We start from the raw sequence: 24,454 nt of genomic DNA, 5'->3' as shown, positions 1-24,454 counted from the left end.
GCCACCGACGAATTATTCAACAATGTTTTTCGCCACGTTTTAACAAAGTGGCGCGGCATTATACAGCAAACGACTGAAAAATCAATAATTATTGCCTACGAGCGATGACCTAGATAAATGGAAAGGTCCAAATAGAAATTTCAGGGGTAGCAACTTCTCAAGTTACGCCATCTTTCACATGTTTTTACACAGCAGACGGAAATTTTCAATGGAATATGCTCTTTGAGGTGTATTATACCATTATCGTATACATATGAAAACTTTTTTTTCCATACATGACCCTATCCCCAAGAGGTTTTATCTCTGCGCTTAAGAATTTTATATTCGTTGAAATTGTAGAAGCGACGACGACCGACGAGTGGTTAGATACTTTAAATAGGTAGGTACCTATTTAGTTAAGCCTCCACTCAACACCACAATTATACCGTCTCAATTGGGTAGATGAGACTGAAATTCTGCATCGATGTGAGTCATTCTGATTGAGTCATTCTGATTCATCATTTATTCAGCAATTTACTAAATTGATTCATGGTTTACAAGATCAAGATAGGTTCCTATTATGTAATTTGGTTGTTAAGTTAGGCACTTGAAATGAAAACTGACGATGAGAAATTTTTACGAATGCAAATCGTAATCAATTCAGGTAGACATCTTGAAATTAATCGAGTAGGTACCTATAAAAACATCAAATTCTAGAACATGAATTATTTTAAAATTTGTAGGTATTTTTCTAATTAAAATTTTTAATAATTTATACGAAGGTAATGTCAAAAAAAAATACAGATGTGTATTATTCAGCTATAAATTTCAACTTGGAAATGCAAATAAAACACGATCGAAATAAATGCCCATCTATGTACGAATTTCGCACCATATACTCGTATCGACGTTCTTCAGGTTATTTCCCCAGTTTCACATACGAATAAAATAATATCAATGAAATTAAGCGTGAAATAGAGAAAAATACATCGTTTTGTCAGCGCAAAATGAATGAGCTGGATAGGTTTAAAAGTTAAAACGCGGCGCTGGCGCTTGAACCAGCCCAGCATGCGCTTCCAAAATTGATCCGGAGTGTTTCAGCATCCTCTTTAGTTTTATCTTACTCTATAGTAAGCTATAACCATTTCTTTATCGGTCTTCCATTATTTTAAGGTTTTTTTTTACTCGTGTTGTTTTTGTTTTTTGTTTTATTTTTTATCTATTAAGTAAGTAATTTTTATATCTAAAACGTACGCGTGTTTAATTTACCTATATAAATTTCCAAAAAAGATGAACGTAGCGACGAAGGCGAAAAGTATTCGATACGTGTTTAGCATGTAACCTCGCGTTCGATGGCTCAATTCGGCAGATTTTATCTACCTCCATTTAGCGCTGTTGTAAATGTGGTACGCGAAACAGCCAAATCAATCGTGCCTGAAGATAGCCCTTGCTTGGAGATATTGAAAAAAGCAACTGGTAATGATAAAAATCAACCCCAAAATGATAACGCCGCCGCCACCGCCGAACAGACGCGATTTACTCAGAATAAAAAACCACAAAGCGGATACTCGGGCATATTCGAAAGTAACACGTCTTACGACGAGATAGAAGGCGAAAATGTCGCTAATAAGATCGACTACGATGGGCAACCATATCAGAGATCAGGACCTCAGAAATTCTCCATCGCTCCGGGTAGTTTCGAAGAAAGCCAAGATTTTGGCGACGAATGCGGCGAGTTCAAAAGCAGGCATAAAATTAACGAATGGCAAGCTGCTTGGAATGTTACTAATGCTATCCAGGTGAGTTGATCGAATAATCGTCGCCATTTAACGAAATTTTTCATCAGTCATTTTCAAGTAGGTATAGAAGAGAGAGATCTGAATAAGCTTATATAGGAGATGAGTTGGTCGAATTACGTCATCGTTTCAAATTTTCATTTTTCTGATGTTTTAATTATTGAAAAAAATAATAATAACGAGGAAAATCATGTTGATGGTTCAAAAATATGAGGTTCAAAATTTTCCCCTCCCTATTTTTACCCTAATTTATACGAAAAGTCGAACAAAACTTTTATCATAACAAAAGTTTCTTCCCAAGGACAAAAAATAATTTGCCACTCCTACAATTCAACAAACTATAACCAAAATGGAAGAAGGAAAAATTTCTTGCTAGAAGGACGAAAAATCGAAAACTCTTACCGTAGGGCAGGAAACATGACAACTTTATCGACCCTCTTTTCTCACTTGTAAAACAAATAGGTATAGGTAGGTAACATTCGAGCCTTTTTTTATCATCTGCTCCGGCGAAATGGATAAACTAAAACAAAGATACCTACATTAGGTACCTACCTATCTTATTCGAAAAGTGATCTTTCGATTTTTGTGCTTATTAAATTAATGAAAATTATTAAGAAACAGTCGCAGATTTTTCCCTGAAACAGAAATTTTGAGCAAATGCTTACCACCTATAAAAAACGCCACTTTACTTCTCATCATTTCTAGAATTTTAATTTTACTTTAACGAATCTAAATAAAATGGTGTAATAATTTGATGAAAAAATGCATCAAGAATAGACCTAAATTATTTGAAAATTCTTCCTTTCGTTTGCACAAACAAATTGAAAATGTTTTCACCATATTTATAAAACTGCGTTCACTTTTGGCGATGGGATTCTCAAAACCATGAGCAGGTGAGGAAGAGGAGGGGGGTACGAGTCCCCCAAAATTTTGAACAAAATTAAAAAAATTATAAGATATTGTTTGACATATCGGTTCACACGTTTGCGGGGTCGCTGAATACAAAATATCAGCTCGATTTTTTCGATTCGACCCCCCAACGCCCCACCCTCCTCTTCTGGCACCTCACCCCCAATTTCCAGGAAATTGAAAAAATCATGCGACTCGAGGTTTATTACATAAGTTGGCCATAAACCACCAAACATTGTTGCAAATTCCCAAAAAAATGTAACATATGATTTCAGAGCTCCTCGTCTAGGTACCACTTTTTTCCTCAAAAAAGTACTTGACTAATTTAATAACCAAAACTGTTCGAAAAAATAAGTTAATAAACAAAAAAGTGACAAAATTTGTGAAAAACATTTTAATTTAGAAAAAAAGTACCGAAAAAGCTAGAACTTTTTGTTTTTAATGAAACTCGATAGAAACTATTGTATTAGGTATATAGGTACAATTTTAACGAAAAGTAGGACTTTTTGGCAATTAGTGCCAAAATAGTGACACTTTCTCGCAATTTTTTGATGAAAAAAAGTTGATTTTGCGCATTATTAGAGCTGGGATTTTTATGCTTTGTTTTATTTTTCTATGGACCAGAAAAATTGCATATTTGATAAGATCTCCACGAATCATGAAATTTCTTGACAAATGAGCCCATTATTTTGCATATTTTGCATATTTTGCATATTTCAGGTCAAATTACATATTTTAGCATATTTTAGGGAAACCCCTGCATATTTCTGTATGAAGATTTGAGAATTTTCTGGCATTTTTTTTTGCATATTAAGAGAAAATTTTGCAAAAATTAAGATTTTTAAGACTTTTTTTGTTCACAAAATTGGCAACACCGCTAAATGTCATTAAGAAAATTTTTTCCCGGAATAATTTACCTATGAATTTATAAATGACTTGTTTTGTCTGTTTATTTATTTTTTTAAAAGTATTTTTTCATCACTGGGTTCATTTTGTTTTGAAATAACAGTTTTCATGTTTTTAGCTTGAAAAATCTTTTTCAGGAATTTGTCTCTCAAACTGAAATTTGTGCATATTTTTTGCATATTTTGGGTGAATAAACTGCATAAAATATTGCATAAGTATTTTCATCATATTTCTGCATAAAAAATGTATATCAGCTCTAAATATTAATTTACCTATTAAAAAATTCGAGATTTTATGGTGATTTTGACTTTTGAGCAACAGATTAAAAAATTTGCAATTTCTGACAAAAATGGGAGACTTTTGGCAGTTTTAGCCCAAGAAAAAGTTTTTTTTAGTAATTTCTGGTTAAAAAAAGAGGACAATTTTTGGAAAAGAGTGAAACTTTTTGGAAAGCGTCCTTAAATAAAAAATCCATTCATTCAATTTCTGCCAAAAAGCGAGACTCGATATTTAGAGGGGGGGGTGAGAGTTTTTTGGAATTTTTTGCGAGAAACGAGGCTTTTTGGATTTTGGAAAATTCAAAATGAAAGTACATAACTTTACTTAGTCAACCAACATTTTGAGAGAAGCAATCAAAAATTTCGCTGTAAGTAATTTAAATCGTTTTGCTGTTTGTAAAGCGAGTTGATATTCGTATACCCAGCGATCTCGAAAAAAAAAAATAGAACGAAATGTCACACAAGTAAATATGCCGGTAATTGACACACCCCCCCCCCCGTAATTTACACTTTTGCTATTTTTTCATTTACGTAAGTGTTGTGGTAACAGTGATAGTGCCAAACTATGTACAAGTACCTATCTTGCTCATAGTTGACCATGAGTTTCTACCTTTTCGTCGAAAACTTGTTGTGTTTTTCTCATCATCATTTATTCGCATGATTTTTTGGAACAGAGTTGAAAAAATAAGTACATACAAATTACCTATTTTATATTTCATAGAGATCTGAATTTTTTACCAGTCATTATCCAAATCTGTGCATTTTTAGAATGTGGGTGTCAATCACTGGCAAATTTTGGACCATTTTTCAAAAAATCATATCGTCGTATGGTATGAATAGTTTTCAATGAAATTTTGGCCATAACGTGGGGGAAGGATGGGCCCATGATACCTATGCGAGAATAACTTTTTTTAAAAAATCAAATGTCTGAGAGAAATTTTTTTTTTTCATAACTAGGGGGCTTCGCCCCCTAGGTCGCTCCGCGACCTCACCCCCCAGCTCGCGCACTCGCTTCGCTCGTGCTGCTCGCCCTGGCCCTCGCTTCGCTCAGGCCTCTCGCCCCTTCGGGGCTTGCTTTTTTGACAACTCAACTCATGACCCTGCTCCTAAATGCAAATCAGCTGAAATGTGTCAATAGCAAATTCTACTCTGGTTCTAAAGTACAATGTTTAAAAAATCAAATTTTTCAAGAGAAAAAATTCAAGTTTGAACAATATTTCTATCAATTTCTACAATGAATTAACGAAATTTTTTTCCTCGAAAAATCTATCTATTCACTTCAGATTTATACTTGGGGTGTTGAATTACTCTGGTATAACTACTTACTGACTTGATAATTATCATCATTTTTTAGGAGTAAAATTTCTGAAATTCTATAACATGTAAAATTGGGTAGAAAAATGTTTGAAATTCTTGTAAAATGATGGCATAAAATGAGTAGGTAGTGAGTATGCTGGAGTAATTCAATCCTATTAAATGAAAATTTGAGGTACATAGGACAGTCAAATTTGTATCCCAAGTATAGAAACCCTACCAGTGGTGGCTTAGCTAAGGGAGGGACGTGACTTGAGCCACCCCCCCCCCCCGCGAGTGAAAATTAAAAATAATGCACGCAATAATAAACCGTTTTTTCGACCCATTTTTTTCAACAAATTTTCGCTCTCACTTCACTTGAGCAGTAATTGCACCTTCATTTCCATACAAATTATCATACATTACGAAGGGTTTCCATAACATAACCACTAATTTCGATTTTTCATATCTAAAAATCTGGTTTTGCCCTCTCTTTGAGAAAATTCTCCCTTCCCCATCTTCACTTTAACTTTTTTACAAACAATGTTCCACTGAACATTTAAATGTGTGCTGTTGAAATAAAATCCTAACTCAAAAATGATCTCAAGTGTAGAACCTCCTCTCCTTATTAGTTTAACAGATATCACATTCCAGTTTTGAAAAAATAAAATACTATAGCAATGAATGTAACTCGCAACACAACATAACATCATTCCCTCTTCAACACCCCTACACTGTAAACACGCCCATATAGCAACGTTCTGAGTGTATTGTTGTCGGTGTGCATTGTAATACGATACGTGCATTTATACACAATAGAGGAAGTGTTTTTTCAATTTTTTCAGCCCTTAATTTGAAAATTTTCGATTTTTTTTCTTGATGACATATCTACACGTCAAAAGGAACGTTTGAAAAAAAAAATTGTCAAAATCGGTTCGATAGAAAAGGCTGGCGGATTCTATCAAGGTTTTTACTCGAAATTCTATTGTTTAAACACAATAGAAAACGTGTTTTTTCAATTTTTTCGGCCCTTAATTTCAAAATTTTCGATTTTTTTTTCTTGATGACATATCTACACGTCAAAAGGAACGTTTTAAAAAAAAATTCGTTGAAATCGGTTCAGTAGAAGAGGCTGGCGGACTCTATCAAGGTTTTCCTTCAAACATCTTTTAATATATAAGGATTCTGAGAATAAAGGTGTCAACTACTGGCGTATTTACCCTACTCTTACATTTTTTTTACATTTTGACCAAAATTTTGGGGCTCCATACCCCTCTTCCCATAGTTTTGCAAATTCCATCACCAAAAATGTATGCTTTATGGATTTTTTTTGAAATTTTTAAACTATAGCTCCAAAATTTGAAAAACTTTTGAAAATTGAGCTTTCAAAAAAAGCTCAAATTTGACTTTTGAAATTTTTTGGAGAATTGTTTTGAAAGTAATCTTAATTAGGCACCTTTTAATACACCGCAAACAGATTTTCTCTCAAATTTGAGCAAAGTCGAAGAACCTCGAGTCAAAAGGTGATTAACGATTTGACATTTAAAATGACCCTTGGTTAGGTAATTTCTATTTCAATTTTCATAAATCCGGAACTTTTCAAACATGTCTGATGGCTTTAAAACGCCGGTTTGAAACCACCATCAATGAACTCAGCGTGTTGAAATTAAGGTATACTTACCTAGTCAATTTTAGCTTCTCAACTTTATTGGGTAAAATTTTGTGGAAATTTCAACTTCCTGAAATAGCTGCTGGAGACTTCAAAAATACTCAGCACCGTTTGAAATGGTTTCCAATATCTAGATTCGAGGATTAAAAAATAAAGCACGTGTCAAATTTCAGCTTTCTAGATCAATTTGGTGAAATTTTGATTTTACCTCACTTTTGACTCAGATTTGATTTTCAAAAATTCACCTACATTTCAGAAATTGAAAAATGTACTTCTAGGTACCTATCCGAAACTTTTTTTCATGCTCTTTCGAGTAGCTCAGTAGGTATATATAGTTGAAAAAAATTTCTGCTGGTTGCGATACATCTCTTGTTGGAGTCATAGTGAATTGTGATCAAAAATTGTGGACCTTTTCTCTCTCAGGGGTATTAAGATTACATTTTGAAAATTAATCTGTTGATAAAAGAATAAGGGAAATAGTCTTTTCAATGTACAAGTAGATATTTTTTTCACATTTTAAAATGGCAGTTCTCAACTTTCGTATTTACATAATATTATGAAATGTTGAATATCAATATCAAATCTTTCAAATTTTAACTATCCACCAATACCTACTGATTTCAAATCTCCAAAAAATAATATGTATATTCATTTTCAAGCCCTGCAAACAGATTTTTTCAGAGTTAATCCAATTTCAAGATATGTATGAGTTTTCAAAGGTAGACAGTTTTGCCATAAATTGAAAGTGAATGAAGAATCACTTGGGCTATACCCTTTCTTCGCTACCTTTTTAAAAAGATTGAGACAAAAATGATGGTAATGAATAATGATTCTATTAAACCATTGAAAAGAGAATACATCAACAAAAACTGAGATCGAATAACTTGACTACATTTTTGCCTTTGGTTCAAGTTGATGCGGAGTTAGCCAACATGTTAATAAATTTGCATACCCAGTTTGCCGTGAATGCGCAACAAATGATTTTCCAAGTTCGGCGTATTATTGTGATTGGTTCTATCTTTATTAGCCTGGATTTATTTTACTTTTTTTAAATTTTTATTGATTATCTAATTTTTTTAAGGCAAAGTCACTTCTGTCTCTGAATTATTTGGTAGGTAGTTAGATTACACATTTCTTGAGCGAATGTATGCAGATTTCTCGAGAATTCTCTTTACAAATTTAGATATCTAATGCGAATTTCTCCTTTTCAGGGAATGTTCATCGTCTCGCTGCCATTCGCCGTCTTACGCGGAGGATACTGGGCGATATTCGCAATGGTGGGAATCGCTTACATATGCTGCTACACCGGTAAAATCCTGATCGAATGCCTTTACGAGATCGACCTAAACAACGGTCAACGTGTCAGAGTACGCGACTCATACGTCAGCATAGCCAGCGAATGTTTCGGACCTGTTTGGGGAGCCAGAGCTGTAAACGTGGCTCAAATGATCGAACTACTAATGACTTGCATACTTTACATCGTAGTCTGCGGCGATCTGATGATTGGTACGTTTCCAGATGGTTTCATAGATGGTCGAAGTTGGATGTTCATCACCGGTTTGTTCCTGCTACCTTTGGGTTTCGTAAAATCACTGCATCACGTATCGTTGCTAAGCTTCTGGTGCACCATGTCTCATTTGGTCATAAACGCCGTTATCTTGGGTTACTGCCTGCTGGAGTTACCAGACTGGGGCTGGAGCAAGGTGAAATTTCACATAGACACGAAAAATTTCCCCATCTCTTTGGGCGTAATTGTGTTCAGCTACACGTCGCAAATTTTCCTGCCTACTTTAGAAGGCAACATGGTAGATAGATCGAAATTCGACTGGATGCTGGATTGGAGCCATATCGCGGCCGCCGTTTTTAAATCGCTGTTCGGTTACATTTGCTTTTTAACGTTTCAAAACGATACTCAACAAGTGATCACTAATAACTTACATTCTCCCGGATTCAAAGGTATGGTCAACTTCTTCCTGTTCATCAAAGCGTTGTTATCGTATCCGTTACCGTATTACGCTGCCTGCGAAATACTCGAGAAAAACTTCTTCAAAGGACAGCCGGAAACGAAATTCCCATCCATATGGTATCTAGACGGCGACTTGAAAATATGGGGATTGGCGTTCAAACTCGCAGTCATCGTTGGTACCGTTTTAATGGCCGTGTCCATTCCGCATTTCGCTATTTTGATGGGATTCATTGGCAGTTTCACCGGCACCATGTTATCGTTCATTTGGCCGTGCTATTTCCATTTGAAGTTAAAAGGTAATTCGTTACAATGGAAAACTGTGATTTTTGATTGTTTTGTTATTTCTTTGGGTTTTCTGTTCGGTATCATCGGCGTATACGATTCCGGATCCGCTATGATCGAAGCTTTCGAAATTGGTCTTCCATTTTAAAACCTATATTATTACTATTATAGTGGTCGTCGTACGTATTGTATATACCTACTTAAGGAATTATGTTGACTGTATATATCATACTTCCCTCTCACCCTTTATTCAAAATGTTCGGAGTAGTTGAAAGTAGCTGAAATTAACGATAATTGTTTAGAAATCCGCTTTTGTGTATCAAATCAGCAATTCATATCAAGCAAAAACAATAGATACCTATTTTGAAATTAAACTAAAACGTTGATAAGGATCCTGTAACTGAATTGAGCTGGAAAGCAAATCTCATCTTTCATAACAGACTGACTCAGCTACTTTATAATTCTGTATGCAATTTTTTTTTTCAAAAGTTAAAAACCGTAATGTAGGTACTATATTTACCTACCTACTTGTAGTATGTAGTTAACATAGAAATAAGTATGTTGAATGTATTTGTGAACCTTTTGAAAATTTTATAGAATGAGTCATAAACGAAAGTTATAAGGCAAAAGATAATCTAGTTGATGTGCTCCGTGTAAAAAAGTGTGAAAAGCATGCTTATAAAACATAATTAATACACACATGAGCGTTCACCAGGTCTGTGTCTAGATTGAGGGTGAGTTTAGATGGCTCTAAACCACTTGGTTTATTACTCACAAGGGAACCTCTTGAGGTGTCACACTCCGATTTGAACGGGACCGCGATTTATGGAAAGAGCATAGTCCAAAACCTTCAAAACCAAATTTTCAGCTGCCCAAGTTCATTTTTCGATTTTTGGCGAATTTTTGAAAATTCAAAATTGGCTGTTTTTGGCGATTTCTGCTTTTTTTAAAAAAAGTACGTACTTGATCAGTAAAAATGGTCAAAATAAATCCAAAAACTAATACTAATTACCCAAATCCAAATTTTACCATTTCCAGCCATTCTGGAGCCTCCAGGCAGATTTTTCAATTTCTCCAGAATTTTGAATATGCTAAAGAAGGCGTGAATATGAAGTTGGGCAGCTAAAAATCGAGTTGTATATTACACTCGATCTGTTTAACGAGTTTATGCACATTTGAGCCGATTTTGAGAGTAAAACCTCATAAGTGGTTTTTTGACCAGCTTTTTTCAAAATCAAAAAATCCAAAAAATCAAAAGTTTCCCGTTTGTGTGGAAATTTTTGAAATTTACGCGAATCGCTGTATTTTATCCAAAACTAACCCTCCAAATCCAAATTTCACAATTTCCCGCCATTCTGGAGCCTCCAGCGCGATTTTTCAATTTCTCCAGAATTTTGAATTTGCTCCAGAAGGCGTGAATATGAAGTTAGACAGCTAAAAATCGAGTTGTATATTACACTCGACCTGTTTAACGAGTTTATCCACATTTGAGCCGATTTTGAGAGTGACACCTCAAGAGTGGTTTTTTGAGGTGTCACTCTCGCTCCAAAACGGCTGGAAATGGTAGAATTTGCGCTCCGGGGGTTAGTTCTTGAAGAAATACAGCGATTCGCGTAAATTTCAAACATTTCCTCACAAACGGTTATTTTTGGATTTTTTGGATTTTTTAATTTTGAAAATAGCTGGTCAAAAAACCACTCTTGAGGTATCACTCTCAAAATCGGCTCAAATGTAGATAAACTCGTTGAACAGGTCGAGTATGATACACAACTCGATTTTTAACTGCCCAACTGCATATTCACGCATTCTGAAGCAAATTCAAAATTCTGGAGAAATTGAAAAATCGCGCTGGAGGCTCCAGAATGGCGGGAAATTGTGAAATTTTGATTTGATGGGTTAGTTTTGGATAAAATACAGCGATTCGCGTGAATTTCAAAAATTTCCACAAAAACGGGAATTTTTTGATTTTTTAATTTTGAAAAAAGCTGGTCAAAAAACCACTTTTGAGGTGTCACTCCCAAAATTGGCTCAAATGTAGATAAACTCGTTAAGCAAGTCGAGTATAATATACAACTCGATTTTTAGCTGCCCAACTGCATATTCACGCCTTCTGGAGAGAATTCAAAATTCTGGAGAAATTGAAAAATCGCGCTGGAGGCTCCAGAATGGCTGGAAATAGTAAAATTTGGATTTGGGTAATCAATATTAGTTTTGGGACTTATTTTGACCGTTTTTACTGATCAAGTTCGTATACTTTTTTAAAAAAAGCATAAATCGCCAAAAACAGTCAATTTTGAATTTTCAAAAATTCGCCAAAAATCGAAAAATGAACTTGGGCAGCTGAAAATTTGGTCTTGGGGGTTTTAGACTATGCTCTTTCCAAAAATCACGGTTCCGTTCAAATCGGAGTGTGACACCTCAAGCGGTTCCCTTGTTAACTCATTCAGGATGCGTCACTACTCGTCAAAATTCAGCGTTTCTGCGTTGCTGATGATATCATTAATCCACCTTTTTACTTAATTTTCCTGCTGGGTGTCCCTTAAATAAGAGTCTTATCATTCAACTTTATAGAAAACTCATTTCAAACTCAAATATGTATGTTATTTTTTCAATGATTATTTTGATTTTTTTTCTGGGAATTATGAAATGAGAAAAAATCAGTAGATAGATTTATTGGTAATTCGAAAAAGAGTTCCTAGCCTTTTAAAATGGGGGGGGGGAATCCAAAATGATGGATACAGACCTGGTTTGCTCATTAGTCTGAAAATTAGTCATGAACTAACGAATTTTTCAATAAAATTAAAAAGTTAGTTATTTTCATCTCGGAATGATATTCCAACTTACCTCTAACTCGACTCACCATTGAAGACCTTGTGATCTTGATGGAAGGGTTGCAGTAGACGAGAAATCCGTTGGATGCGAATCTCTGCATTATTTCAATTTGGATATTACACTACAGAAATGTTTGCTCAAATTTCTCTCACAACACATCATCAAAATTTTTATGTTTTAATTGACACTTTGACTTTTTGAATAAATTCAAAATGTTTATGAATTTACATTTGGGATCATCAATTATTTACCTAGACCCACCTATTTTTTATATTTATTTAGTAGTAATTCTAATTTCTAACTCTTTAAGTTATCAAAGTTGAAAACAATATTATCTACACGTCGATTTCTATTCGCTCGAGTGTCAATTAATGATAATACCTATTTTTAATTCGATGTATTTATATAGGTATTAACCTGCATGAAAAAATTTTTATTTGAAAATCGAACGAGTTAGTATTTCAAAAACAGCCAAGGAAATCATTTATATTATCATACCCATAAGTATGTGCAATATATTGGGTACCTACCTACCTATTCGATATTTTGTAATGCCTATTGGCGCATCTGGAATTTAAATTGAATCCGGTTTTTTTATTCTTTGTTTTTATTTCTATTTTAAAAATCAATAATCATGCTCACCTATACCATCATGCAATAAAATTACACTTCCTATAACTAATTTCAATTATGTGATGTGATGACCATTTTGAAAATCTTGCATACCTAAGGGCAAATTTGTTACTAACGAAATGATGCGGCGTTTCGGAATATTACACGTACCTATCTATAGTTTTTACATTGTTGATCTTTATAATATATATATAATACAATACGACGTTGTCGAAAAATAATTAGTGATAGAATCTAATAAGTAATTACGTCTTCCTTACAATACTTATTTTTAATCGTGTATCGAAGTCTTCCAAATTATACAATATTGACGATGAGTCTTTATTTTCATTGTATTATTTTTACATTTTACCTTGCAGTATTCTGTATTTTAATTTAATTATCGCTTAATCGTGATTTTATTACGTGCTGAATTTATGCATTTAATACATAGATAATTTGTTTATATTATTTTTTTAAAATTGTTCATCAATTTCAAAATGACTGATAAAATTCGGAGTTATTTTATATCATTCAGTAGAAAATTTTAAAAACATTTCAATTTCTTTTTTTTTGTTTTTAAATTATAAGTACTTATTTATTATTATACTACCTACCTATTAACTGTATACTCCGTTGTTGTAGTGGATAATTGAAATTCTTCATTGTTGATTATTAAGTATATTTTTTTATGTAAAAGAAAAAAAAAACGAAAAAAGAACGAAAAATCCAAGTACATACATGCTCTAGGTAAATACCTTTAAAACAGAATAACATTTTTCGAGTAAATTTACAAAATTTGTAAGACACAAACTATGTGATAGAAAGAAAGAATTTTTATTTTGCCTTTCTGAAAAATGTATATTATTCTACCTGATTGCAAAAGGCGTAATAATCACAAAAAAGATGAAAAGAAAAGTTAGTTTTCAAATCAAAAAGAACTTTCATTTGGAAATTTTTTTTGTACTGTACTCTCGTGAAAATAAACAATAAATAAAATTTACTTCGATTCGAGATCGAAAATCATGAATATAAAATTAATTATTTTTACAATTCAATACCTGTTGTTTGTTGCGTAGATTTGCATTCGTAAGTAGACCCGAAAAAATATGAAAATTAGGATCTACTTTACTTCCATCGATAAAATATTTAAAAACAACGATATTCAAGTACAAAAATTCACACACTCACGTGATTAATGTTTTATTGTGTTCTATTCTGTTCATAAATTATCATTCGAGATGAATAATTTTATAAAATACCTATATCATGAGGATAAATTACAGTGTCTTCCAAAATATTTTCTACAGTCATTTAACTCGTCTTCCATTTATTATTACCTTATTTTATTCTTAATAAACATAAATTTTGTTATCATGGTAACTTATAATGTATAATTTTTGCTTCTTTTTTTACATTATGTTATTAATGTAGCACAGTATATATTCGTGATGAAATAATTTCATGAAATAAATACACGATAACTTGATCGAAGCCTTGTTTTTGATTCTACCTCTTTAAATACCTACCGATGAATTTGGTTGAATTTTGAACCATCACGACATTTTATTTGTATAGGCAAAGGAATGAAAACTAGATGAATATAAAATTTTCAAGCACGGGGGGCATTCGCCAAACCCCATAAGAGGTACTCTGGCCTCTGGAGGAGGGTTTTTGGTCCTCCATTTTTTAAAATTTGGTCATCTTATGTGGCTGTTCTCGGGGTTACTTCGATTTATCGATTTTTTGCCATAAGCGATACCCATAATAGGAATAGTACCGCATTAATCGAAAAAATTTCCAATTTTGAACCCAATTTGTCTGAAATCACGTAAGTTTGAACTGTCCCCGAGTCAAAACATCCTACTCAATAAGTGAATGTTTGAACGATTTTGGAAAATCGAATAACTAGACACTATCGAGTAGTGTTCCATCGAGAAACGAGCAAAAACTAAGTGAAGACAAACGACAAACAGATAGAATTATCCCACTTGAGTATTTGTAACATTTTTATAAAGTTCAAAAGATCGTGAGACCATCGCTTCATCGCGGTAAATGTGATTTTTGCGACTTTCCCAGCATTTTACACATTATTTCAATTTGCAAAAAGACGAATAATTTACAATTCACAACACATGAAAACATAACAATTTGCATAATAAAGAAACAAGGTACCTACATAAAAAATAGAGAAAAACACGCATAATCGACAATCGTACCTTAATCCCACTTGGTGTACTGGGATTTCCATGAACAATTGAAAAAATATGTATACAGAGAACTTTTAAATCACATGCAAATTGAACAAAATATACACGAAGGAAATTTACATAGAAATACATTAGAAAAAATTTACATCGATATAGAATGCATTTACAAGATCACAGAAAATTTGCAAAATATTACATGTCATAATGACAAAAAACAAAACATGTCATAGGTATAATAAGTTGATTTTTTATAAATCGTTGATATCGTTGTTGAAATCGTCGTTACAAATCATATTCCTATTCGTCATCATTGAAATCTGTCATCGTTGGCTCATCTCAATTTTCGTCAATGTAAAAATTGATGTTGGTATCGCTCGTTCGAAAAAATTTACAATATTCCTTAAGGGAAAGACAACAATAAATTAAATTATTCTATGGTAATAATAGCGTGATGTACGCACTAAAACAGTATTGAAAATACAAATAGATTGAAAAATTTCGTATTGCATAATGGATGCGTATGAAGAAAATTTTAAAGAAGAAAATTTTTCAATTACATAATGGATGCAATTTCAATGTATGTGTAGGGATGTGCACTTTTCAGAAAAGTAATTTTAGTGAAATAAAAAGTGAAAAGTAAGTCGTGTGTCTCATTTTTAAGCTCTCCGTACAAGCTTCAAATTGATGTATTTTTTGCCTATCTAAAACACACAAAAAAATCATATTTTTTCACCTACTTGATCGAAAAGTGGTAGTTTTGAGCCTTTCTAGAGCCTTTAACATTTTTGGGCTCTTCTGTTTTTAAAAACAGCGCCCATATATGGGTGCTGAATTGCGAAGGTAGAGGAGTGGAGAGAATGAAACATGATATTTGACTTCATAAATGAGGGTCATGTGTTTTTTGATGAGTAAATTGATTGGTCACTCGCTTTTTTTTATAGTGAAAACTGAAAAGTGAAATGAAAAGTAGGAACTTTCCTTTTCAACTTTTCATTGAAAGAAAAGTACTTTTCACTTTTCACCCTGCACATCTCTATGCATGCGTACTATAGACGCAAACTCAAAAAAAAATTAGTAGAATATTCAAATCAATGGTAAGATAAATGCATTGACATTCGATTTTGATTTTGATTTGAATCAAGAAGAAAGATTTACCAAAGTATGCTTCATTTTTCGCTGACTTTGATTTTCGAAAAATTTTCCTATTAGAAAAAATGAGAAGGCTGCGAAAATTCTTTGCGAACTCGGTTTTCCCTAGCTCATGACAGAATTTATTGTTCCTCTTTTCAATCTTTATTGAAATACAACGTGATTAAAAGGTAATTCATTTGCGAGTTACGACAACGATGAACTTTTACGAAAAATTACGATAATAGACGAGGAAAATTGATAATCTTCAGCTTTGTTCTTGAATAAAGCTATGTATTAGACACAATCGGTAGGACGCATGTGATGAAGTACGTAAATTTTCGTTGTAAAAATGCGTAAATAGTGTAGTAAAGGGAAACAGTACCGGTGCCAGGATTTTTCCTTGGAGGGGGATAATTGGGTCAGAACTAAGTCAGAACCAAACAATTTCGCCGTCTCATTTTTTTGGGTGGGGTGGGGTGGGGGGGGGGGTAAAATTAAGCTTCTCGAAGAGCAAAAATAAAATACAGTGGCATAGTCAGAATTTTTTCAAGGAGAAGGCAAAACCAGATTTTTAGGCATGAGAAATCGAAATTAGGAGTCATTTTCTGGAAACTTATCGTGATGTGTAATGTGTGGTGATTATATTATGAAAACGAAGGCAAAATTACTGCTCGAGCGAAGCGAGAGCGAAAATTTTTAGAAAAAATGGGTCCGAACAACAAAAAAAAAACGTTCACTTTTGCATGTTTTATTTCAAATTTTCGTTCGCAAGGGAAAACAATGGCTCTCTTCACTCCCTGGCCACGCCACTGAATAAATATGTCATTTATTTATTTAATTTTTAAAAAGGAGGGACCTCAGTGACTGAAATTTGCCTGCAAAGTATTATTCAAAGTAAATCGTGTACGAATATACCTATAATGTGGGCTTGAGAAGAAAAAAAAGGCTTCTTCTTCTCAAAAAAGATGAAAAAAAATGAACATCGGTTTGTAATCGCCATAATCGGCATCCATCTCAGTGAAACAAGAGCGCAAAAATGCTTGGAAAATTCCCACATTATAGCATCAAAATTTTTTCCAAAAAACTGGCCTCTTGGAGGGGATTATCACTCAAATCCTCCCCCTTAAAACCGGCACTGAAGGGAAATTTAAAAAAATAAAAAGTAAAGGAAAAATCTTGTCAATTTCATCGATTGAAAAAGAAAACCATAAGTATCAATTTTTTTTACATTTTCGCATATCTTAGCGAATTAAACAATGGATAAACGAAAGTTGAAAATTAAAAACTTCGATTTCGTTACTTTTAAGTCATATTTTTTCCCCTCTAGTTCGACTTTCTTAGTACTTCGTGGCTCTATATTGTTCAAGATTTTGATTTCAAGAAGTGCTGAAGTTTTTTGCGTGAAAATTACTTACTCGTACTTCACTTGACAATTTTTGACAATTTACCGAAACTGCATGAAATATTACGAAAACTGTTTTGAAAAGTACATTTTATTCACTCGTTTTTTAATTTTGTTGAAAATGTTTCGAATTTTTTTTCCACTTATATCTCGTTGGCAAAATTTTCTAATACACGTACCTACAGTGTATTCTATTGTCTTTTTTTTGTTAGAGGCTGGAACTTTGATTTGAGCTCTTTTATTTTTCGAACTTATAGTAGGTAAGCTTTTTTCAAAATTGCGTTGTGCTTTTTTTCAAAATCGCGTTGTGATTTTTTTGGAAGTTGCATTTTTATTTTTGAAATTGCGTTGCGTTTTTTTTAAATTCGCGTTGTGCTTCTTTTTGAAATCTCATTGTGCTTTTTTTTTTCAAAATCGCATTGTGCTTTTATTCAAAATTGTGTAGAGCTTTTTTTCAAATTTGTTCTGTGCTTTTTTTTTGTAAATTTGCGCTGTGCTTTTCTTTTGAAAATTTGAGTTGTGCTTTTTTTCAAATTTGCACTGTGCTTTTTTTTTTGCAAATTTGCGTTGTGCTTTTTTTTGAAAAAAACGTGTAGTGCTTTTTTTCAAATTTGTGTTGTGCATTTTTTTTGAAATTGCGTTGTGCTTTTTTTTCAAATTCGGGTTGTGCCTTTTTTTTTCAAAATCACATTGTGCTTTTTTTTACATTTTGTTTTATTTTTGAATTTGCATTGTGCTTTTTTTTCAAAATCGCGTTGTGCCTTTTTTTGGAAGTTGTGTTTTCATTTTTGAAATTGCGTTGTGTTTTTTTTATAAATTTGCGTTGTGCTTTTTTTCAAAATTACGTACTTAGTGTTTTTTTTTCATAATCACGTTGTGCTTTTTTTCAAAATCGTGTAGGGCTTTTTTTCAAAATTATGTGGTGCTTTTTTTTGAAAATTTGTGTTGTGCTTTTTTCGAAAAACGTGTGGTGCTTTTTTTCAAAATTGTGTTGTGCATTTTTTTTGAAATCACGTTGTGCTTTTTTTCAAATTTGTGTTGTGCTTTATTTTTTTGAAATCTCATTTTTTTTTGGAATTTGTGTTGTGCTTTTTCTTTAAAATCGCGTTGTGTTTTTTTTAAATTCGCGTTGTGCTTTTTGAAGTCGCATAGTGCTTTTTTTCAAAATCATGTAGTGTTTTTTTTTCAAAATCGTGTGATGCTTTTTTTGCAAATTTGCGTTGTGCTTCTTTTCGAAATTGCATTTTCATTTTTGAAATGGCATGCTTTTTTCAAAATCATGTAGTGCTTTTTTTCAAATTCTTGTGGCGCTTTTTTTCAAATTCGCGCTGTGCTTTTTTTTGCAAATTTGCGTTGTGTTTTTTTTCGAAATCTCGTTGTGCTTTCTTTCAAATTCGCGCTGTGTTTTTTTTTGCAAATTTGTGTTGTGCTTTTTTTCGAAATCGCGTTGAGTTTTTTTTTATGAAATTGCGTTTTCATTTTTGAAATGGCATTGTACCTTTTTTCCAAATCGCGTTGTGCTTTTTTTTCAATATCGCGTTGTGCTTTTTTTCAAAATTGTGTGGTGCTTTTTTTAAAGGGTGTGATTTAATTTAATACCACGACAAAAAAGGGCGTCAGCACGACAAGCATAGGCACTTTCACGCCAGAAAAATCATTTCCACGACTAAATTGGAAATTCCCGACAATAAAGAGCTTACCCCGACATGAAAGGCACTCCAATGACAAAATAATGTATCAAACGACGAATTAAAAAATTCACGACGTTTAATTACTTTCCACTGCTATGTAAGGCAATGCATGACAAAATTTTTCTATCAAAAACAGGCATTTCACCGACAGAAATAAACGTTTCAAAATATTAAAATGATACCAAAAAAAACGAAGTAGGTATGTAAAAAATTGCTCTTTATAGAAGTAATGTTTTGTGGACTTTGATGGATGACCCCCCCTTCGTTTTTTGACCTCAGGTACAAAGCGAAAGGGGGCTAAGGAGAGACAGTTTGCCCCCCTCCGGTTCCGCGAAAGTAGGAAAAACTTGGGAAATTGTGAGAAATTCAAAAAAGTTGGGAAAATACAAAAATTCCAACAATATTTCAGTTTCAGTTTTCAAAAATTCAAATTTTTTACAATCATGAATTTAATTATCATTTATTTGCCGACAAAATTGCCGTTCTATCCTCAAAATTCTCATTTTTCCCCCAAGATTTTGCCCTCGCTTCGCTTAGATCAATTTGGTTTTCTTCTACTGAGTCACAATTTCACTCAAATTTTTTTGAAAGAAACCCTCAGTTGATTATATGTAAAAATTTGTACAAATATAAACGTAATTGAAGTTTGAACTGATAATGTTCTGTCGTGTATGAAATTATTTTGTTGTGAATACTGCTTATCTCGTTATTAAATCTTAGTCATTCATAAATACTTTATTGTCGGGCGTCATCTGGCGTGGAACTTGATAATTTTTCGTTGTTCATTCATCTTTTATGAACGAAAAAATGCTTGTCGTGATGACGCCCTTTTTTGTTGTGCAAAAAATATTTCCCCTTTTTCAAATTCGCGTTCTGCTTTTTTTTAAATTTGCGTTGTGCTTTTTTGCAAAATTGCGTTGTGCTTTTTTTCAAAGTTGTTTTCTATTGAAATCGCGTTGTGCTTTCAAAATCAAAATTGTGTCTGCTTTTGAAATCCTAATTTCATTTTTTCAAAATCGTGTTGTGCTTTTTCCAAAACTGTGTCCTGCCTTATTTTTCAAATTCGCGTTGTTTTTTTTTTCAAAATCGCGTTTTGCATTCAAAATTAAAATCGCGTTCTGCTTTCGAAATCCAAAATTGCCTTGTTTTTTTTTTGAAATTTGGTTGTACTTTCATAATAGAATAGGCTATGCGCAGTGCACACTGTTACAGCTGCGCTAAACACAGCTGTCTAGTTTTATTTTGTTTTAAACCAATGGCGAGGTGTCCATGGAAGCAAGGAAGCATTGCTTCCCTTTAAGTTTTCCATGTTTCAGAAAATTGAATTAAATAAAAAATATCAGTACAAGTTAACAATTAAATATGAAAAAATATTCAAAAAACAATTAAGAATATCTACTATCTGGTTCAAATTTCATTTGTCATTCAATGCACCTTTTCTATTACCAAAAAAATCACAATTCTGTAGGTTGGGTATGCAAGCTGTAATACATACTTCCAGAAAACCAGTTTCAAGGGAAAAAAGAATCATGTTTGCCATCCCTAACGTGTGCATTAGAGCGTCGAACAGTGAATCCTAAACTATAGACACTGGAACTACAAGATGAACAACTGGTGGGCACAGACGTTAGGGGATCCGGTAAAAAGTTATTTCATTCCCCTTACCGCGCCAACACCCGCGTCATCCATTAGGGAAACGACGATCAGCGCCTCTAGCGAGTAAACCACTGAAACTATTACTTCCCCTTGCCGCGCCAACACCCGCGTTGTCTAGTAGCCGCCAGTTGGAAAACGACGATCAGTGCTTCTACATGTACCGTTTGGAAAAACTTTTCACGAAATTTTATTTGATTCCCCTTACCGCTGTGACCAGCAGTTGTTCATCTTGTAGTTCCAGTGTCTATATCCTGAACTCTTAAGGCAGTTAAGGCACGGACATAAGATGAGCACAAGCGCAAGCCAAAATTTAAAATAGCCTATGACCGCTAAGAGAAGAAAATAAAAATATATTTCTGAGCGCTGACGCTCAGCACTCGAAAATACCAAATAGTTTTGATATTCAAGCATGAGTGCAAGCGGCAAACGAGTTGTGTTGTGTTGTAACTTGAAAACCCCCAGTGAATGGTGAAACAACTCTAGGTATGTACATTTGCGGATGACACTGCCATTGTGAGTGGAAGTAATAATATGATGCAAGCCTCAACTAAACTTCAAAGTCATCTTAACCAGATTGAAAGTTGTCTAAAGGAATGGCGAATCAATGTCAATCCCATAAAATCCAGTAATATCAACTTCACTCTGAGGTAAGTAAATCCTCCCCAGTATTACTGAATGATGTCATTATACCTATGAAAGAATCCGTCAAATATCTGGGCCTTCATTTTGACAGTAGGTTAACATGGCAATCTCATATCAAAACTAAAAGAATTGGATTTAAAAGCAAGACAGATGCCTGGCTCCTTTGGGGAAAATCCAAGATTACTCTGGACAATAAAATATTGTTGTACAAATGTATTCTTTAGCCAATGTGGGCATATGAATGTCAACTCTGGGGCACATCAAGCCATTCAAATATCGAAATTATCCAGCATTTCCAAAATAAAATACTAAGAAGTAAGAACCATAGCAGCTAGAGGCTCCATGGTATGCAACTAATAAATCATCCACAAACATACTGATATTGAGATGGTCAAAGCCATAATTAGCAAAGTTGGCTCAAGATACCAATCAAGGCTGGAAAGGCATGTCAACATTAGAGCCATACAACTCCTGGATAACAGTGCTGAAACTCTTCACTTGATGCGCATCCATGTGCTAGACCTAGGCCTTAGTTAACTTGAGCAATTTTATTTAGGCAGTATATGGTATCCATTGACTTTTTAGATTCGGCGTCAACGAACATGTGTTGCACTCTGGCAGTGAAATGCATGAAACACATGTTATGCTGAAAGGGGGACATTTCCATACTCACGCACGCTTACACACGTGCACACACGACTTGTCGAGATGCGAATGAATCAAATGAATGCGATTCTCTGCAAAAAGTCCCCCTTTCAGCAAGTTGATGGTGGCGCCACCACGAGATGTTAACGCCGAATATGGACTGCTAGCGGTACATAAGCCAATGGTCTTGAACATGGTTCATTGGTTAGTTGAGGTTTGGCTTCTGTGCATGCCGGAATCTGAAAAATGACATCTTACCAGCCACCAGGTAACGACGTTATACCTCCAGCAGCTCCCTGTAACCATACCTGGGTGGTATAACGTCATAACAGAGCTGGTGTATGCGCAGATTGCAACCCTCGACATACTATGTTCAAGACAATGGCTGTATGTTAAGCTTATGGGCCACTAGCAGTCTATATCTAAAAAGTCAATGAGTATATCCCAGTGGGGAGATGCTGCAATCAATATTTTGTATGTATTATTATAATTTTTTTTGGAAATTACACTTTCTTCTATTTAAACACCTCAATTTGTGAGTTCAAGGGTCATCATGGTCACTTACCAAGTTTTTTAATATGAGTAATTTATTAGTCATTTTATTTATAATTTTATAATCAATCGTCGTCGTTGTTGTGGTTCCTTATCCTTTACAGGACATTGGAAATCGCATTTTTGTGGTACCCTAACAGGGTGAGGCGTATGCCTATCGCCACTGCGATTATTCTAGGGAATCCACGTTGTTTCGAGCTTCCACTAGTAGTTTCCCGTTGCTTTCTAGTGACATCTACACAAGCACCTTGGAGCTAGCCGGGTAGTTTAGAGACCCTGAGCTCCTCAGTGTTGACCTCTATAGACGCTCGAACCAGTTTCAGCTTTTTGATTCTGCTAACAGATGGCGTGCATTATCTGTTAGCTCGGCTAAACTGGTAGTCCCCCGGTACTTGGCGTGTAATGTTGATAATTGCACGAAAGATTTTTTAATTACACGCCCAAGCTTGCCTCTGTAGCTGGGTTTGAATCGGGTACCTTGTGAACAGAGGTCCGCGGCTCTACCTACTACGCCACCAAGAGACTATAATCAATCAACAAATTCAAAATACCACAAAATACCAGTACCAAAATATACCATCAAAAATTATTTCAGTATTAGTATTTTGGTATTAATACAGTTGAAGGGTTCCTTTCCAAGTCGGCCTAAGTCCATTTTTATCATTTTTGAGTTAGCAGCGCCATCTGCTGGTACAGGTCGGTTAACACCTTTATCACCTTGTCCCAACACCTGGCGTTACTTTTTTCGCTCAGGAGCGCTGTTTTGCCGGCTCGAAAAAACAGCTGATTATTCCAAAGTGGCCTAAATCATACATTTTTTTAAGAATTTGTATACAAGTGCGGTTGTGCCGGTTTTTTTTTTCAAGTTTTTCAACGATTTTCGAGAGACGAAATTTGAAGGTGCTTCGAATGAAATTGTTTCAAAAATGTATTAAATTAATGATTCGTGAATTTTTTTTTGAAAAAACGCGTTTTTCAGCTCTTTTTCGAAATTTTTAACATCAGATAATTCCAAATGGGCCTAAGTCCACTTTTTCTGACTGTTTGACGCGCTCTGGAGCTGAAAATACGCAAAATTAAAAAAATACCAATACGGTACATTAAAGCAGAAAGATCAAGCTTCACAACCATATAATCACATCATTTATTATTGAAGCGGAAGGGCGAGAAAAACACTTATTTGTGTTTTTCTCGAAACGAAAAAAATGGACTTAGGCCGACTTGGAAAGGAACCCTTCAGTTTCAAAAACGTTATTGGTATTTTGTAAATTGGTACTTTGTCTGTCTGCTAATTGGTATTGGTAAAACAGTATGTGTAAATTCTTTCAACAAAAATGAGTTTGTTTTTTTTTTTAGAAAAATGCTTCATTATACCTCAATGTAGGCCATAATCACAAAATTTTGAGTGAAAAATTGTAAAAAATCATCATACATGAAAGAAATTTTCGTTGAAAAACCAGTACTGGTATGTACTAGTTTTGATGTTGTATACCATTATGGGTATACAAATACTGGTATACCAGTATTAAGCAGTTGAAAATATTACACTGTACTGGTATTATTATACCGTTATTGCACTAAAAATGAATCAGTCATTTCGAAAACCCCATTCTGAACCTTTTTAAAATTTTTCAGGAAATGAAAAAAACTGTTTGTGCGTTTTATTTTCATGGTATAACAGTAAACTTGTGCAGTAATCGATAGGTCTTATGATTACAAATATTTCTGTACCTTTACCAGAACTTGAAGTTTTGTAGGCTGCGAGCAATTCCATTGTGAAATATGTGGAGTTATGGGGTTTTCGAAATGACTTCTTTTTTAAACCTGAAAAGTGACACGTAATCCTAGAAAATCCAGTAACTACAATACCCAAAATGATTGAGTATGGATTTTCATTCATTTATTGAAGTTTTACCTGCAATCTACGACTCAATTAATATAATGTAATAAAGAAGCAACAAAAATGTTATCCATTTCACGGCATAAATTAAAAAATTGAATTA

General features: G+C 33.8%; 1 protein-coding gene and 1 long non-coding RNA gene across 2 annotated transcripts in view; one reads left to right on the top strand and one right to left on the bottom strand.

Moving 5' to 3' along the window:
* Window positions 1-1,092: 1,092 nt before the first annotated feature.
* VGAT (vesicular GABA transporter) lies at window positions 1,093-14,017 on the top strand. The gene is made up of 2 exons (XM_065349397.1): window positions 1,093-1,778; window positions 8,042-14,017. The coding sequence occupies exons 1-2, from the start codon at window positions 1,332-1,334 to the stop codon at window positions 9,224-9,226; spliced, it is 1,632 nt and encodes a 543-aa protein (XP_065205469.1). The 5' UTR covers window positions 1,093-1,331; the 3' UTR covers window positions 9,227-14,017.
* LOC135835231 (uncharacterized) overlaps window positions 13,710-24,454 on the bottom strand; it is a 69,498-nt gene continuing 58,753 nt past the window's right edge. Inside the window, exon 2 of the long non-coding RNA XR_010556842.1 lies at window positions 13,710-15,131. This is a non-coding gene — a long non-coding RNA (uncharacterized LOC135835231). The remainder of the gene's footprint in view (window positions 15,132-24,454) is intronic.

The sequence above is a fragment of the Planococcus citri genome, chromosome 2 (assembly GCF_950023065.1).
Source record: "Planococcus citri chromosome 2, ihPlaCitr1.1, whole genome shotgun sequence".
In the NCBI taxonomy this organism is placed as follows: domain Eukaryota; kingdom Metazoa; phylum Arthropoda; class Insecta; order Hemiptera; family Pseudococcidae; genus Planococcus; species Planococcus citri.
The sequence above is the reverse complement of the archived record's forward strand: the minus strand, read 5'-3'. Positions and strand labels throughout refer to the sequence as shown.